This window comes from Erithacus rubecula (genome assembly GCF_903797595.1).
Source record: "Erithacus rubecula genome assembly, chromosome: 3".
Taxonomy (NCBI): Eukaryota; Metazoa; Chordata; class Aves; order Passeriformes; family Muscicapidae; genus Erithacus; species Erithacus rubecula.
This window is the reverse complement of record NC_136689.1, coordinates 37222417-37238180: the sequence shown is the minus strand read 5'-3', so window position 1 is coordinate 37238180 and position 15764 is coordinate 37222417. Positions and strand designations below refer to the sequence as shown.

The following is a 15764-nucleotide window of genomic DNA, read 5'->3' as shown; positions in this document are numbered from 1 at the left end:
TTATAAAATGATTATTCCAGACAAACGGGGGAACAGGAGGGTTGTCAGGATGTCGCTTCTTTGTCTGGTGGTCATTGCTACCTGACTGCCATCTTCCCTTGGAATTAACTTACAGTCACAGATTAAGACCTTTGACTGTCATAAATCTGCTTCCCAATATGTTTGACTGGCAGGGGAGTTCACAAGCCGTCCCAATATAAATAGGATTTTAGCACATCAGGTGCTGCTCTGAAGTAAAACGGGCTGTTTTGCAGTCGACTTTGTTGGTGTATATTCATTGCTCCTCTCCCGATCCATGTGTATGCATGCCTGCGTGTGTATGCATGTGTGTGTGTACGTAAAGTAGAAGCTGAGATAGGCTAACAAAATGAACTACTGTATGCAAGAAATATATGAAGTGCACCCAGCTGCTGGTAGCAATTGCTACATGCAGTCCACTGATTATTGCACATATATCGAAGATAATCAGGGTTACAGCAGTTGTGATGCTCAGGTCCTGCACAGTAACAACATATATATGGAACAGGCCTGGGCGGTGAATCAGCCTTATACCTGTAGTTACCCTGGAAACGTGTTTAAAAGCGAGTACTCTGACATGGACATGGCCCTGAATCAGTACAACCAACCTGAATTTTTCACAGAAGAAAAACCTACTTTTTCTCAAGTGCAGTCGCCATCGTACTCTCAGAAGAAAGGTAGGGGCATTTTATTTAAATAACAAAAAAAAAAATAATCTCTGTTTTTGTTTTTGTTTTGCTTTAAACTTACAGTTGCATCAGTTGGCTCAGATGCATCTTTGAATGTGAAGGCTGCCTGTTCAAAATTGAAAGCAGCCGTAACATAGGTTGCTAGGTGATTGTAAGGTTTTTGGTGAGCGATGAGGATTTCCAAGCACTTTTTCTTAATCTATAAGAGACATTTGCAAGTATATTGCTTTTTTTTCTGTTTTCCTGGGCTATTAAGTTCCTTTGCTATTCTCCAGTGAGCTCGATAAGAAAGTTTCTCTCCTGAAATGTCGTCATGATATATTCAGCATCTTAAAGCTATGTTTCTGGTTACATACAAACTGTCTTAAGTCCGTGTTTTCAGTAAATGTGAACTGTTTGCTCAGCAACTCAGGCAAAAGATTTTGAAAATAGGACTGTAAATATGTATGGGGAAATGATTGTGTTTGAGTTACTGTCTTCTAAGTGAAAACCACGAGTTTCTGATTATGCAGAGCAAAAAAGACTGAAAATTCGAGACTGTATCTATGCTAGAAAGATGACTTTGCATCCAAAAGGTTGATCTAATCAATATGTTTGTGAGACAAGTGCAATGTCTGCTCCCCAGGGGTTAAATCATTGCCGGTTTTTAGAATTTATTCTTTTGCTTTCAAGTAAGCAAAGGAGATTTAAATAGAGCCCAAAATACTAACAGACCCTTGGAAATGTTTTTCACTGCTGTTTGTTTTGAACTCGGTAACCCAACACGCATACAAAGTATATGTTCTCTGTGTTTCTTTAAAATCACATTATTAAAGAAAAAAAATAAATAAACTGTATGTTACACCAAAATACTGTCCTCTTCTGATCAGATTTTCTGTTTGCAGTTTTCCAAAATCGAGATGAATCTGATGTAACTAGAGAAATAAAGAAAACACCATTTATTGTTTTTGAAGTGTTTTTGTAGTGAAAAGTAGACTGATTATTTTTATTAACTACATGGGAAACTAAAATATCTTCCTTTGGGCAGAAAATATTCATTAACCCTTGATGCAATAAATCTCTGTGATTTATAGAAAAATATCTTAATTTTATACATTAAAGAGCATCATATTTCATAATAAAGAAAATTATTTTTAAAATTCTTTTTGGAAGCTGTAGCAACATGATCAAATTGTAGGCTAAATGTAGTTGTGGATAATGCATGTTTTTGTGTTGTGCAACATTTTTAATGCTTTTTAAGGCTATCTCTTGCTGGGTTTTAATAAACAAATTCATAGCTTTTCCCATGTCTTATATTTGGTTAAAGAAAAAGTTTATATCAGGATTAACTTAGAAAAGATAAAGGCTTGCTGTTGCAAAGTCCCTGAAGGAATACATTTTTCATAGTGTTAAAGGTTATAATTAGTATAGTACACCTAAATCAGAGCTTTATTTCAGCACTCAGACACCCGACATCTGCACTGTGTAAAGTTTTTGAACTTGTCTGTTTGAAAGAATAGAGTTGTTTTTAAAAACAGCTTGTATGCCCTTATTTTCTACCACCTCAGTTTCACTAAGAAATGGTGCTGAATTTCCGTGGAAGCCGGCTTTCAAGCAGGCTTTTAATTGATCATTCACAGAGACTAAGCAACGTGTTTTGGGATTCTTTAGAGCCTTATTATTGTGATAATCAATAAAAAGCGACCTCCCTTCTGTCAAACCTTTGCAAATGTTGAGTTTGTTAGGCAGAAGAGATCTAAACTGCATGGAACATGTGTATCTTCTCTTTTCTTTTTCTTTTTTTTTTTTTAATTTCCATCTTTTAAGCAAGCTAACGTAAAACTAACGAATCTTTTAATCCTGTCCTAAGAACAGAAGGCTTTTCACAGGGCATGTGTGTCTGTATTGATCTACAATTGATTGGGGGAGCGAGTGAGTTTGTTAGAGAAGCCTTGGTAATAGCCCATTAAAGCAAAATTAAGTCCCTAAACAGGTGTTCGTGAGGAGTCTTGATTGTTGCAGTTGGTATTTTTGTTAGTCCCCTGAAATTTGTCATAACTTCAAGAATATGCTGTTCAAATTAGATTGTACTGTACAGTAGCACATGGACTCATTTCCTATCAGAACTTTTACTAGTTACTAAATGGTTAAAGTCTTGTTTTCCCTCTGGGAAGAAAAAAAAAATCATCATTTTATATGTTGAAAAGTTTATAATTTGTGAACGGGTATTTAATTACTTCTCTGTTTTTATGTCGCTTTAAAAGAATTCAGAAAAATAACTTGAAAAACAACAACCAAAGACCGCAGCAATGTGTCACTAAGGGGAAAAAAAAAAAAAGGATTTTTAAAGCATAGCCAGTTATTCTAAATATCAGAAAGCTGCTTCAGTTATTACAGTACATTAAAAACTATTATTTCCTGACTATCTGTCAGAAATTCTGATGAAAAAATTAACTTTTAAAGAAAAGAATTGTAGTCCAGAAAATCAAGAGTTGGAGATGTGGGTTTAGCTTTGCATTTACTTGTTGCTTCATTGCCTTTTGTTCTCTAGTGTGTGCTGTTAAAAGGTGACAGCATAACATTTGTGCAAGAGCTTACTGGTTTATTAAGGAAGCCCTTTTGGACCTGATCCTGCCCTAGGAAAAAGGCAGCCAGATACACTTTGTTTTCTGCATAATGCTGTGAAATCTGATAAGCAGAACAGAGCTCATCATGGTGAGAACGAGGTGCTATTCTCAGTTTTGTCCCAGAGAGCTTAAGCTGGAGTATTTTTCCCTTCTTGCAGTGCTGCCAACCATGGTGAGCTTGCAGCAGTGCTTGCTGGAGGGGTGATGCTCAGGGGAGCCTGTGCCCCGCTACCCTGTGCAGAGGCTGAGCAAACAGGCAGAAATGTCCCCGGATCTCCTCAAACCATATATGCTGTGAAGAGAAGTACCCAGTGACAGGGAGGAGATAATGCAGTTAGGAAGGCACAAAAGAAATATGTACAGAAATTCAGTCTCCCCACACTTGGTGTCTGCACAGTATTTTGGACATTTGGACAACACAGGAGAAATGTCTGCGAAGTTAAAACTGGGATGAGAGTTGGCTTTCACTTTCCTTTGCATGGTGATTTCTTGGACAGTGTTAATGAAGGATGTCCACAGATGTCTGTAGGTTGGGCTTTAACTGCAGATTCTGTGGGGCAGAGAGCAGTAAGCAGAGGCTGCCCCCCAAACCAAGGGTTTGCAGGGGGGAATACTTGGGTTTAGGCTGTACTAGAGCTGGCTTCTCATCCCTGCAGCTCACTTGGCTTCCCAGATACTGAGGAGGTTAATGCCATGTTTTCACGGGCTGCTGATATGGTGGGAGAATAGGGCTCTGAAAGTTGTTATTACTGTTGTTATTTTTATAATTGTATTTGCCATAATTATTTCTCTTTATATTTTTCTCAGGCAATTAACGTGCAGCTGAGAATACTTTGTGTGTGAGTGCTAGAGTATGCAACTGAATTAGCCCAAACTGAGTTCTCAGCAGTGTGAGAACTTTAGGGTACTTTTTAAAAAGCTAAGAAAAAGTAACATGAAGCTTATGCCAAAACATCATCTCATCAATGCAGGGAATATGTGTGGATATAATCAATTTACAGAAACACTGAGAATTTGTCATCCTGGCCTTTGCAGCAGAGCAGCTCCTAGTATGTTAACGATTATTCAAGACTTAAAAATATCAATTTTGCTGTTGACCACTCATCTAAGGAAATTGCACTAAGAAAAATTGCATAATCCATTGCATAAATCATTATGCATATGGAGTTATGTTTCTTTCATAACAAAAGTCAATGGAAATAATGTCTTTTCATCTCCTTTACTATAACCTTTCCACAACCAGATGAAGGATGAGAAAATGAAGTAAGTTATGCTTTGCTTTGTTCAGTGAGCTTTAGATTTCTAAACAAATAACTTTCTTGCAGTACTAAGATATTGTCTATAAAAACATTTAAATAATTTAAGGGGTGGGGAAATTACATGATCTGACCCTTAAAGTGAGGTATTTTGTACCTGTAATTGGCAATGGCTACAGGTACAGTACTGATTGCTGAAGTTTAAGTGACAGCACAGTTTGGGCTAAAATGTTCTCAGCACATTCTCTGCAAAAGGAGAGAATTGTTGCTGATAAGGTTTCTGACTCAACCTAAGGAACTGATGCACTGGAAAGTCATTGAGAGAAAAGGGACTATAAAATGTTTCAAATTCAATCTTTGCAGAATCTTTTCCCAAATTTTAGTAATTTCATAAATCAAAGAATGTCAACAAAGATAAAAATTGAGGACATGCAAGCCAGTTAGCTAACAAGGAAGCTAACAAGAAAGTGTGAATCTGCTCAGCAACATCCTCAGTGCTTCCAAGCTTGAAGGAGAAATAAGCCATTTTTCTCAGTGGGAGTAATTTAAAGAAAGTGGGAAACAAGGATCAGTGTGTCTGCCCAGCCTTTCAGATCAATGTTGATAATAGCACAAGAATGGAGTATGTTTTTTTCTCTGTCGGCCCTATGCTTTCACCAAGAAACACTCCATTTAAGCTTTTTCTGCACAAGTGTCTCAAGGATGATGCATGGCTGGTCCTTGTAATTTTTTATAATTTCTAAAGAGTTCAAGGTGACTAGGAAAGCAGTAGAACAGCAGTACAAATTTACATTTCAGTTTTAATACAGTTGAGGATTCTCAAGGTAGTAATTATTTCATCTTTTTCATTTTCATACTGCAATGTCTAGTGAGTGAATACCAGCTTACTGGTAAGTCATAGCTCCTCATTTTAGGGAGTAGTCTCTAGTCATGCAAACTGTACCACATGGGGGAAAGAAAGATTTTAGGGAATATATTCAGTACGTGACTCTGCCAGTGTACAGTGAAAATTAAATTACTGAATAATGGTCTTGAAATGTAACTGTCCATCTGCAATAGCAAAAAATGGCATTTTCTGCCTGGAAGCTATAAATCTATGTGGATTAGGAACAAGCTAATGATGAACATCTGGCAGACAAGCATAATTTGCTTGCGTTGATGTTGCTAATATCCCTGTTTGGTAGTCAAATACCGTTTGGTTCTACCATTTTTTTAAGGTGTGGATTAATTCCCTAGGCAGATATTATATTATCTGTACCAATCTGGAGATATAAAGTATGTGCAATGATACTTTAACAAAGCTGGAATTGGTTCTTTACTTTTCTAAAAATATGCTGCTTGTCATTGTTGTTGTTACCAGGTACAGAGGAAAAAGAAGCACTATAATTTTCCAGAATTTTTTATAATTGAGATATTTTTCTTTACCTTGGTGCATGGAGGAATAGCCACTGAGTGTCTCATTTGTGTCTCTCCAGCCTGTTGCACTGTGCAGGGTCATATATGGTGCTTTAAGGCATCATTCCTGCAAATGGTAATTCAAGAGTTCATGCATAGTGTTAATGGAGGAGTACCTCAGATGACTGCATAGGTTATCAGATCTCCTTCTGTCCTTATGGCTCCATGGGGCAGACTCATTGTGCATTTTCCTCTTGAAGGGAATTGTTTCCTGCCATGCCTCTACAAGGTACAGCTGTGATTTAAATCGCTCTCAAGATTGGCTGTAGTGGATTATATGGCATATTCTTCTAGAGAGGGGCAACTGGTCCTGCTGTGTGCTTAGCCTTACCAAGACAGTAAGATTAGGCAGGCTGGCAGGTGGGAGTCTGAGGACCATAGGTGTTATTTTAGGCTACAGGGGAAACCCCAGACATGGCAGATCGAGGTCATTCACTATTGTTCTCCACTCAAAACAAAGATCCAAGGTGGGCATCGGGATAAACAATGTCAGGTCATACTTGACAGATAATTAACTTGGAGGATCATACGGGATGCAACAAATGACAGTCCATGACGATGCTGAATACAGCAGACAGAGACTTGAAACAACAAGGAACAACATACTGGTTGTTTTTCTACAATTCAGTGAGGTTGGTGTTGCTCTTGAACAGTTCCTCTTAGCTATTTGCTTAAAAAGGTTTTAGCAAAAGAAATAAAAGATTAATTAGAACCACCTGAAATCGGAACCTACCTGATGTTCCTATGAGATTTATCAGACATTCTTTTTTAGTAAGAGAGCACCAGTGTTACTCTATCCAGCCAGCATCTGCTTTTCCACATAGGCATTTTTATCTTTGCTTTAGTGTTACTACACATACATGAGGCAAAAGTACTTGTTGATGTGAGAGACAAGGTACCAATAGTGGTGCAAAGAGTGAGACAAGTCTGTTCTCTTCCCCTTCCTCAAAACATCTAACAGACAACTCTGCTGCCATCCATGGCTTGCCCAAGAATCTCCATTGCACTATTTCTTTTCTTCCATGCTGGTACCATGTTTAGGAAAACAATGTTGAATTTCTTTCTGGGAATGCTGTTTCTGACTCTGAGAAGAAGAAAAAATGTACCAAATCTGTTCATCTGCACATCTTTCAAATGCAATTGTATTGAATTTATAAAGAGGTCATACAGTATATTTGCAACTACTAGAAATTAATTAGAACGGACATTAGTGGTTATAAGAACTGAATGTAAATCCACTCACTCATTTAGCAGTGATTTCTGTCTGAATTGTATCTTTCAAAAATACTACTGAAAGTCCAGTCTTCCCACTCCAGCTGTTTCTTACCCCATTAGCTGTTGGAAGAAGTGTTAAAAATATAGAAAACTAATAGAAAGAAAAGATGTGTATTGCACACTTCTGTTGCCATTGATTTCTTGGAATAAAATTTTTCTGTTCGTATTTCCTGTTGAATCACTAGGAGAGTTCCAGGTGTGTACTTCCCTTGTGGCATGGATTCAGTCTGCAGAAGTACTGAACATAATATTTAGGTAGCTTAAGTAAGTGGCCCTTAATGCTTCTAATACAAGAAAATTGGCGTAGTGGTTACATGTGAGGACACCATTTTTAATTTCTGACTAGGAGTGCCCCTAGGTGATTTTCTGCCAAACTGGAAACTGTTTTTTATATTGGATAAAGTCACAAAACTCCAGGAAGGAGATGGACAGCAGTGGTCACATGTATGACCTACTGTATATATTTAAGGAAGCGATTTGGACAAGTAGTCTCCTTCTCCAGCAGAACAAGATGCCATTAGAGGAGCAGCACTAACCAACTTGTATAATTGCTGAAATATTGAGACATTTGATTTGGAAGCAATTCATGAGGAAGCTAACCAGGGATACTGAATTTTTGAGGATGTAGTTTATGCTGTATTTCATGAATAGCAGTAACCAGCAATAAGAAGCCATTGATCTTCATTATAAATTTAGGGGAAAATTCAGCATCCCTTTGCAGCATCTTCTGCCCACTCTGTCAGCTCTATGTTGTGTATGTGTTGCATGTGCAGAGGCAGGTGTGAGCAGAGTGGGGGCAGGATGGAGATAATAGCCTCTGCTAATCCCCCACTGGCATAGTGTCTATTAGGAGCCTGTGATGTAATTAGAGTTGAGACCCTGCTGTCTCTCATCCCTCAATGTCACATGGCTACCAGTCTATCCAAGCATAACTTATTCATCATGGAGAGATGTAGCCTGAATATAAATCTGGTCTTTTGCTGACTTGTAGACAGGCCTGATGCAACATTAAAATCTCAGCTTGTTCTCCCACTCCCCTTTCAGATGTCAGTAGGAATATTGGCAGACCAAGATTCCTGTATACAGGAATGGCTTTCAAGTACTACTGCTTCCTTGTTTTAGAGAAGAGGGATAAGTGTTCCTCTATAATTTGAAGTACTCAAATTAAGCCATACAAATACTTCTTGCCTTCTTTACTTTATCCTGATGTATTCACCAGCCTCCATAAAGTTTAAGCATTTTAAACTCAGTTAAGTTTAAGTGTTTTGTCTAAGTGTTTTTGGGCTTTCCTTTCTGCAGAACCTTTGGAAGCATAGCTTTAGGAAGGCACTTGAATTTAAATTGTCTGTTACTGAGCTGATCCTCTGGCATGTTAGTTACAGAAAGTTGATGGCCACCCCTCTTGCAGCATACTGCAACAGCCTTCTGCTGCCCTGAGTCTTGCTGCTGGTTGCCCTCCAAGTGACTGGTTTCCCAAGTTCCCATACTGCTGTGAGGGCTGCATAAAGACAGCAGGCTTCATGTCTGGCCTTATGTGTGGTGCTACAGATGGATTCAGCAAGCCAGTGGTAAGGGATAGTATTACAGGCAGCTGCATCCAAAGGGCTCTCCTTCATTGTACTCAGAAATTCCACTCAGACAGCTGGAAGTTGATGCAAAACTGGGAGGAGTGGCTGGAACACCAGATGGGTGTGCTGCCATTCAGAGCAACCTAGGCAGAGTAGATAAATGAGATGAATCTCTTGAAGTTCATCAAAGGGGAAGCCTGTATTCTGCACAAGAGGAGGCATAACAAACACAGCAGTGCAGGCAGGAAATTGCTTTTATGTACTTGGGGGTTCCTGATGGGCAGCTAGTTGCATATAGGCCAGCAGTGTGTCCTTGAAGCAAGGGAGGTAGATGGCATCTGGTCTGCTTTAGGAAAATCATCACCAGCACCTTGAGGGATGTGATCCTCCCCTTTTGTTGAGCTCTAGTGAAACACATCTGCAGTGTTGGGTCCAGTTCTGGGCTCCCCAATAGAAGAAAGACACAGACATCCTGGAGTAAGCCCAGCGAAGGGCAACAGAGATGATGAACTGGAGAATCGCTTCTATGAGGAGTAACTGAGAAAGCTGAGACTCCAGCTTGGAGCAGAGAAGGCTCAAGGGGGCATATCAATGTGTGTGAATACTTGATCCCCCAAACTGCAGAAGACAGTGCCAGACTCCTCTCAGTTCCTGGTGACAGAACAAGAGGCAATGAGCACAAATAGAAGTACAGGGAAGTCCTTCTGAGAACAATAAAATAGTATTTTCTTTTCACTGTGAAGGTGACAGAGCAGGGCACTTGCACAGATTGCCCAGAAAGTTTGTGAAGTCTCCATTCCTGGAGATACTCAAAAGCTGTCTGGGCATGGGCCTGGACAGGGCTATAGGTGGCCCTGTGTTGAGCAGAGAGGTTGGAGCACTTAACCTCCAGAAGTGACTTCCAACATCAGCCATCATGGGGCATTTCTGTGAAATGTTTACTACACTCCACTGATCTTACACATATACATATAGGTGCACTTTCCTCTCTTCTCTCAAAGGGAATCTGAGATCTCTGTGCTATGTCTTCACAGTGAGATTTTTCAGAAGGTAAAGTTGCGAACCCTAACTCCATTAGTTATGAGTCATGAAAACCTTGATTTTGAAAAGTTTGTGTTTTACCATGTTTAAAAGTTGCCTGTGGTTACAATTACTTTTTGCTTGCCATCAGAATTGTTTTGGTTGTTTTGCTCAAATTGAAAATATGTTTGTGTTTTCAAAACAAATGTCTTTGTGGGAAAAGAACCAAGCATTGCCAATTTATTTCACAGCAGGAATATTTTCACTGGCTGGATCTGGTGAACCACCTCAGAAGAGAAAATTTCATTCTAGCACATACATGCACACACACACACATACATTTGTATGTCCATGTATTTTGCTTTAAAGTCAGGATATGTTACATATTCCTGTGGAACGCGTCCAGGTCATGCATGGTCAATACAGCTTGGGCTATATGTTGCTAGTACCTCTCTGCTTTAAAAAAAAAAACATCTGTCAGTAAATATTTATTACCAAGTCCCCCAGACACACTGAAACCTGGGGTCTCATCTGCAGTGTACAAGTATATTGAGGTTTTTTTCTGCTATAGAACAGAAATATATTGTATGCCTCCACTGCTATTTTCACATCAAATTTTTTGAAGTAATGATTATTTTCTGATGTAGTATTTCACTTGGGAAAGAGAAATCCTGTTCCAACTTTTCCCTCTTGACCAGTAGACACTGAATCACTTTGAAGAATAGAAAAGCTTATAGACCATGTTTGATTAAGTCTGTAACATAGTACAAACTTTTATTCAGGGAGTTCAGAAGTATGCCACTGGTAGACAAGATCTGTGGTGGATTTTAATACAATATTTTTATATCAAATGTATCATATTATTTTGTATGGAGTTTACATTCCACATTCTCTTTTTCTCTTTTTCTTTGCAGGGTATATACCCAGTTACTTAGACAAGGATGAGCTATGTGTAGTATGTGGGGACAAAGCCACCGGATACCATTATCGCTGCATCACTTGCGAAGGTTGCAAGGTAAACGGCACGGTGGGAAAGTGGGAATCAGAAATAGCTCTCCAGCTCCTCCATTATACAGACTTCCTGAACTGTGCTGTCAAATCAAATAAAGACAGATTAGAAGCTAATAAGAACATCCCGTACTGATGATAAGCTGTATCTGGCCATGCTGCTGCTCTTCATATGCATAAGGAATATAGTTGATTTTTGCCGTGTTTGCTTCTGAAAAGAAAACAAGAAATTTAGATTGTCGTTGCTGCTGTTTAACAGTTAGCTTTTGAATTTCCATTTTTAATGTTTCTTTAGCCATATTCTCAGCCAGAGTACATCAGCATGTTCCCAGCTACTCCACTGAAGCTGTTTACGCAATAGCTGAGGTTCTGCTTATGGCCATGAAGAGTCTGTTGCGATTAGCTGTGTTCCAGTGCCTCTCACCATCTCTGTGAGGAAGCAAAAATCAAAATCCTTTCCACATGCTCATACTACGGTAACATCCATCAGTTTGGGAAGCATTGACACCCAGTTAAAATAGTTTCAAAAGCATTTTGACTTCTTTAACCTAAGCATATTGAAATGTGCTTTCAGCCCTAAAATCCATCTCCAGGACTACACGCAAAATTAAATTTAAAAAGAGATTACTTTGAGCAAGAAATAAAAATGACTAACAGAACCAGGCACATCTTACATGATTGCACTGCCATGAATTTGCCTGAATAGCTAGAGATTCTGTAAGAATGCTATTCTTTCCTGCAGAAAATAAAAAAAATACTGTTTTTCTAAACAAATGGGACCACACATGTCTTGGACTAGTGTCATGAGACTAAGCCACAGAAGTCTCATTCTGTTCATCCACAAAGTCTGGAACATTTGGATCTGAAATTTTTGTGTTTGGATTGGCTTTAGAGCTCCTCATTACAGTAACTCTTGTGTTGAAGTAGTTCCTTTGGTTGTACATCATTGCCCTGAAATGCACAGAGACCTAAATATCCTGTGTATAGTAGATTCATGGCAATTATCATAACAGTTTCTTACATATACTTACATATAGTGTATGAAAAAAGTACTTATATCTTTAAAAAGAACTGTGGAGCTGCACAAGTGATTCTTACACATTTGCCTCCTGAATACCAGATGATAACAATACATGACATGTATGGATGCAACTTAATTCAGATATAGTGGGAAGTAAGCATCACTGTGGCATTATGAAGTATATTTGAATCCCAGCTGAACAGCTGTATCTCTTGCCAGCTTTCCTGGTAAGGTTCTTGTAACTTCGACTCAAGTAGTTCTTTCTAAGCCAACCAGCTATTTTAGAGACATAGCACACAAATCTGCTCTTATCTTCACATACAGTTGTTCTGTCTGATGTACAATTTGAAGTAATACTTAGGTGCGCAAGGATCTGAGATGACAATTGGCAAAAAGTAATTAGTTTCTTGGAGTTGTATGACATACCAACAAAGTTATATGTTTTATCAATGCACAATATATATAATCGATTTTCAATTAATTTGATGTTTACTAATTGCTTCCACTCAAATTCACTTTAGTTTTGTAACAAGCATAATCAGGGCTGACAGCCAAAGATTTGCTTTGGCAAGTGTTTTCATGAACAACTCATCTTCTTACATGATTTCTAAAGAGTAAATTGTGAGAAATTAAAGAACATTTGAGTTCTGACATCACTGAAATGTTTTTCCAGACTTTACCCATTGCATCTACTGCTATATAGGTGCATAGTAAAAGAGTCTAGGAAGAGTTACTGCCTACAATACACAATGTGCTTTCTTCTATTGATGAGAGTAACACTTCTGTGATGAAGTGTTTGGACAGATATAGAGAGCAGTTTCTGTAACATGTATCTAGAGATGAGCAAAGAATGGTTTTTGCAAAATTGTTCTGAGAAATGCGAAGAAATGAGAAGGTGAAATGGGCTGTCCCAGCAGAGGTGATGGAGACCCTTGCCATCATAAAACTACAGCTACATTAAATCCCTTGAACGGTTTGTAAAACAGAAGCTCACTCACTGAGATTCATTATTTTTCCATCTCTTGCTGTAACTATTGATAACCCTGTGACCCTGGTTGTCCACAGCCATCTTAGGTCTTCAGGAAGGGGAGGAGCAGATCCTGCCTCCAGGAATTCATCCGAGGGTTGAGAGCAGAACCAAAACTGGCTGCTCAGTAGATGAGAGTTTGAGACTTACTCCAAACCCCACATAAGGATATCTTGCCTGTGATTTCCTGGATTTTATCTCAGCACAACTGGTCCCAGTCTTGCAAAGGCTCACACACAAGCTTTATGCCACTCAGTTTAATTAACATTTCAGGTCTTAACATAATTAAGAGAGAGTTGTAGTCTTAGCTCAAGCTGAACCTTGTAAGATAAAACTCTAATGAGGACAAGTCTCTTTGTTGTCTTCACAGGAGTTAGGAGTACAAGCTGAAATACAGTCTTATCTGTACATGTTAATTCAACTTTCTATGTTAAAAGAAATTGTGCACTGCTGTAAGATTTTACTGGGTGTTAGTTAACATGATTTAAAAACAGACCTTTCGCCTACTGAAGTGAAGAGACTATTCATTAGACAAAATCCCAGCTGAAGAGACTATTCATAAGGTAAAATCTCCCTAGAATTTTGCCATTGTTTTGACTGAAACCAAAGCCATTCTGAGCAGCCTCAGTCAAGCAGGACCAGGGTGTCAGTGTGTTCTCAATGTCAAGGTAATCCCGAGCTGCGCTGCTGAATGTAGACTGTCTCAAATAATGGTGAAACTCAAAATTAAAGTGAAGTCTAAATTTCCTGCTTTACAGCCTATTGTGTTTATATCTTGTAGTCTTGGGAAGTTTATCTAGCCTTTGCAAAAGTCAGTGAGAAAAGTCATGTTGAAATTAGTTCCAGGATTATGTCCATAATGTTGAGAGATAAATTTTATCTGATTTAATTACCTACTGCAAGGTTTTGTGGGGTGTTTAAATAAGCAAATTCAGTGGGATTGCATTAGTTCATATGGTCTTAGGATCTGTTTAAATTTGCAATGTAGATGTGTGTTATGATAAGATAGGTAGATAGGTAGATAGGTAGATAGATAGATAGATAGATAGATAGATAGATAGATAGATAGATAGATAGATAGATAGATAGTTGTGTGGTGGTGATAGGGCTTTTGAAATTCTGTGGTAAATACAAATTAAATCTGCTTTTCAGAAATACAACTAATTTATAAATTAGGGATCCTTTGTGTATAGAACCAAACTCAAAGACTGTGTAGACTGTGTTTGCAAAATCTTTGACTTGCCCAGATTTGGTTGGTTCATTGGTTGGTTGTTTGGCTTTTATGGAAAGAAAGGAGTGGAACTGTTTGTCCTCAATCTTTTAATAGCACAAACACCACCATTCTTACTATTTGCAGAAGCTGCTTTTTAATTAAAGCTATGTGTATGCCTTTTAATATCCTTCAAAATTATTACAGAGTTTGAAAAGGGGCTCAAAATAAAATACTTCATTAAAAAAAATTAACACAATAAAACATAAGACTACAAGGAGACATGTACACAGCATTTGTGCCTCAAGACAGCATGACTTTCACCTTTACCAATCTAAGATGTATATATGTTTTTAATTGTTAAGGAAAATCAAAAGAAATGCCATACACTATAAAACTGGTCTGAGAGCTTTGAGAATTTCAGGGAATGAAGCGTGTTATCTTGCATACTTAGGTACATGCCTAACAAACCAAGTAGATCTCAAATTTTAAAAATTGCTCAATGCTAACAGTTTCCAATATATTCATTTCTTGCACCTAGGGTTTTTTTAGAAGAACCATTCAGAAGAACCTCCATCCAACCTATTCCTGTAAATATGAAGGAAAATGTGTGATAGACAAAGTAACAAGAAATCAGTGCCAGGAATGTCGCTTCAAAAAATGTATCTTTGTTGGCATGGCAACAGATTGTAAGTATATTTTCCTGGTTTTCTTTATTTTATTTTTTTTTCAGTGTCTGTGTTTGCTTAAAGTATGTTGATTGATAAAGCTTGTTAAAGTAAAGTAAAGTAGAACTGCCAGCCCTTTTCTGGTTTTAATAATACCAGGGAATTGCACTCATTGCATTAAGCCACTTTCACAGGGCTGTAATTTTTTGTTTATCCTTCATCAGGCTGCAACTTCTCCTGGCCTTACCAAGCTGAGTAACAATAGGAATGTTCACTCTTTGGAGGAGAGGAGGGAGAGATGCATCTGGATGGACACTTTGCTTGAGATAAAAACATCTTGTTTAGAAAATTCTGGAGGATGTGAAATAGAATGTCATTGTATGAGTCATCCTGCAGTTGTTTGTTTTATTTTTAGCCCTGAAGAAGTTATCTGCTGCAAAGATTTCGACTCTCATTCTAAAGAACTAGAAAATATGGCTGTAAGATTAACCCTTAGGGGTCTTCTTTTCCTGATGTTGCACAGGGATTTACACCAATAACTTCAATTACTATAAATGGGAGGAAGTCACGTAAACCCCCCAGAAGTCATGTAAATCCCCTTGTGCCTTCATGGTTGTTGCCAGTATAATCCTTTGCAGAAGAACTAACAGGAAAACAGGCCCAGTAAACAACAGAAAAATAGTCTAACTTAGTATTTTTGTTGTTAATGTAATGCATAACAGTGCCCTCCGTCTAGAGAGAAATAGAATAAAGGAGACAATGAAATAGAATAAAGGAGACATTTTATTCTGAGAAAATGATGTTTGAAGGGAGAAATAAGAGAACTGTCTCAACTGTGGGTCTTGCTGAAGTACTTCCTTATTGATTTGTTAAGGTGTTTGTAACCAACTGGTACCTCAGGCACAGAAAAGACCAAAGCTCTGACAGTCTTAAGAGCTTCCTA

General features: G+C 38.2%; 1 protein-coding gene across 9 annotated transcripts in view; it reads left to right on the top strand.

Annotated features, from left to right (window-relative positions):
• Nucleotides 1-15764, top strand: part of THRB (thyroid hormone receptor beta) — a 152763-nt gene that overhangs the window by 122732 nt on the left and 14267 nt on the right. For all 9 annotated transcript variants that reach the window (XM_079299668.1, XM_079299665.1, XM_079299672.1 and 6 more), the window contains 2 exons: nt 10802-10902; nt 14695-14842. In XM_079299668.1, coding sequence (XP_079155794.1) covers nt 10802-10902; nt 14695-14842 — 249 coding nt within the window. The remainder of the gene's footprint in view (nt 1-10801; nt 10903-14694; nt 14843-15764) is intronic.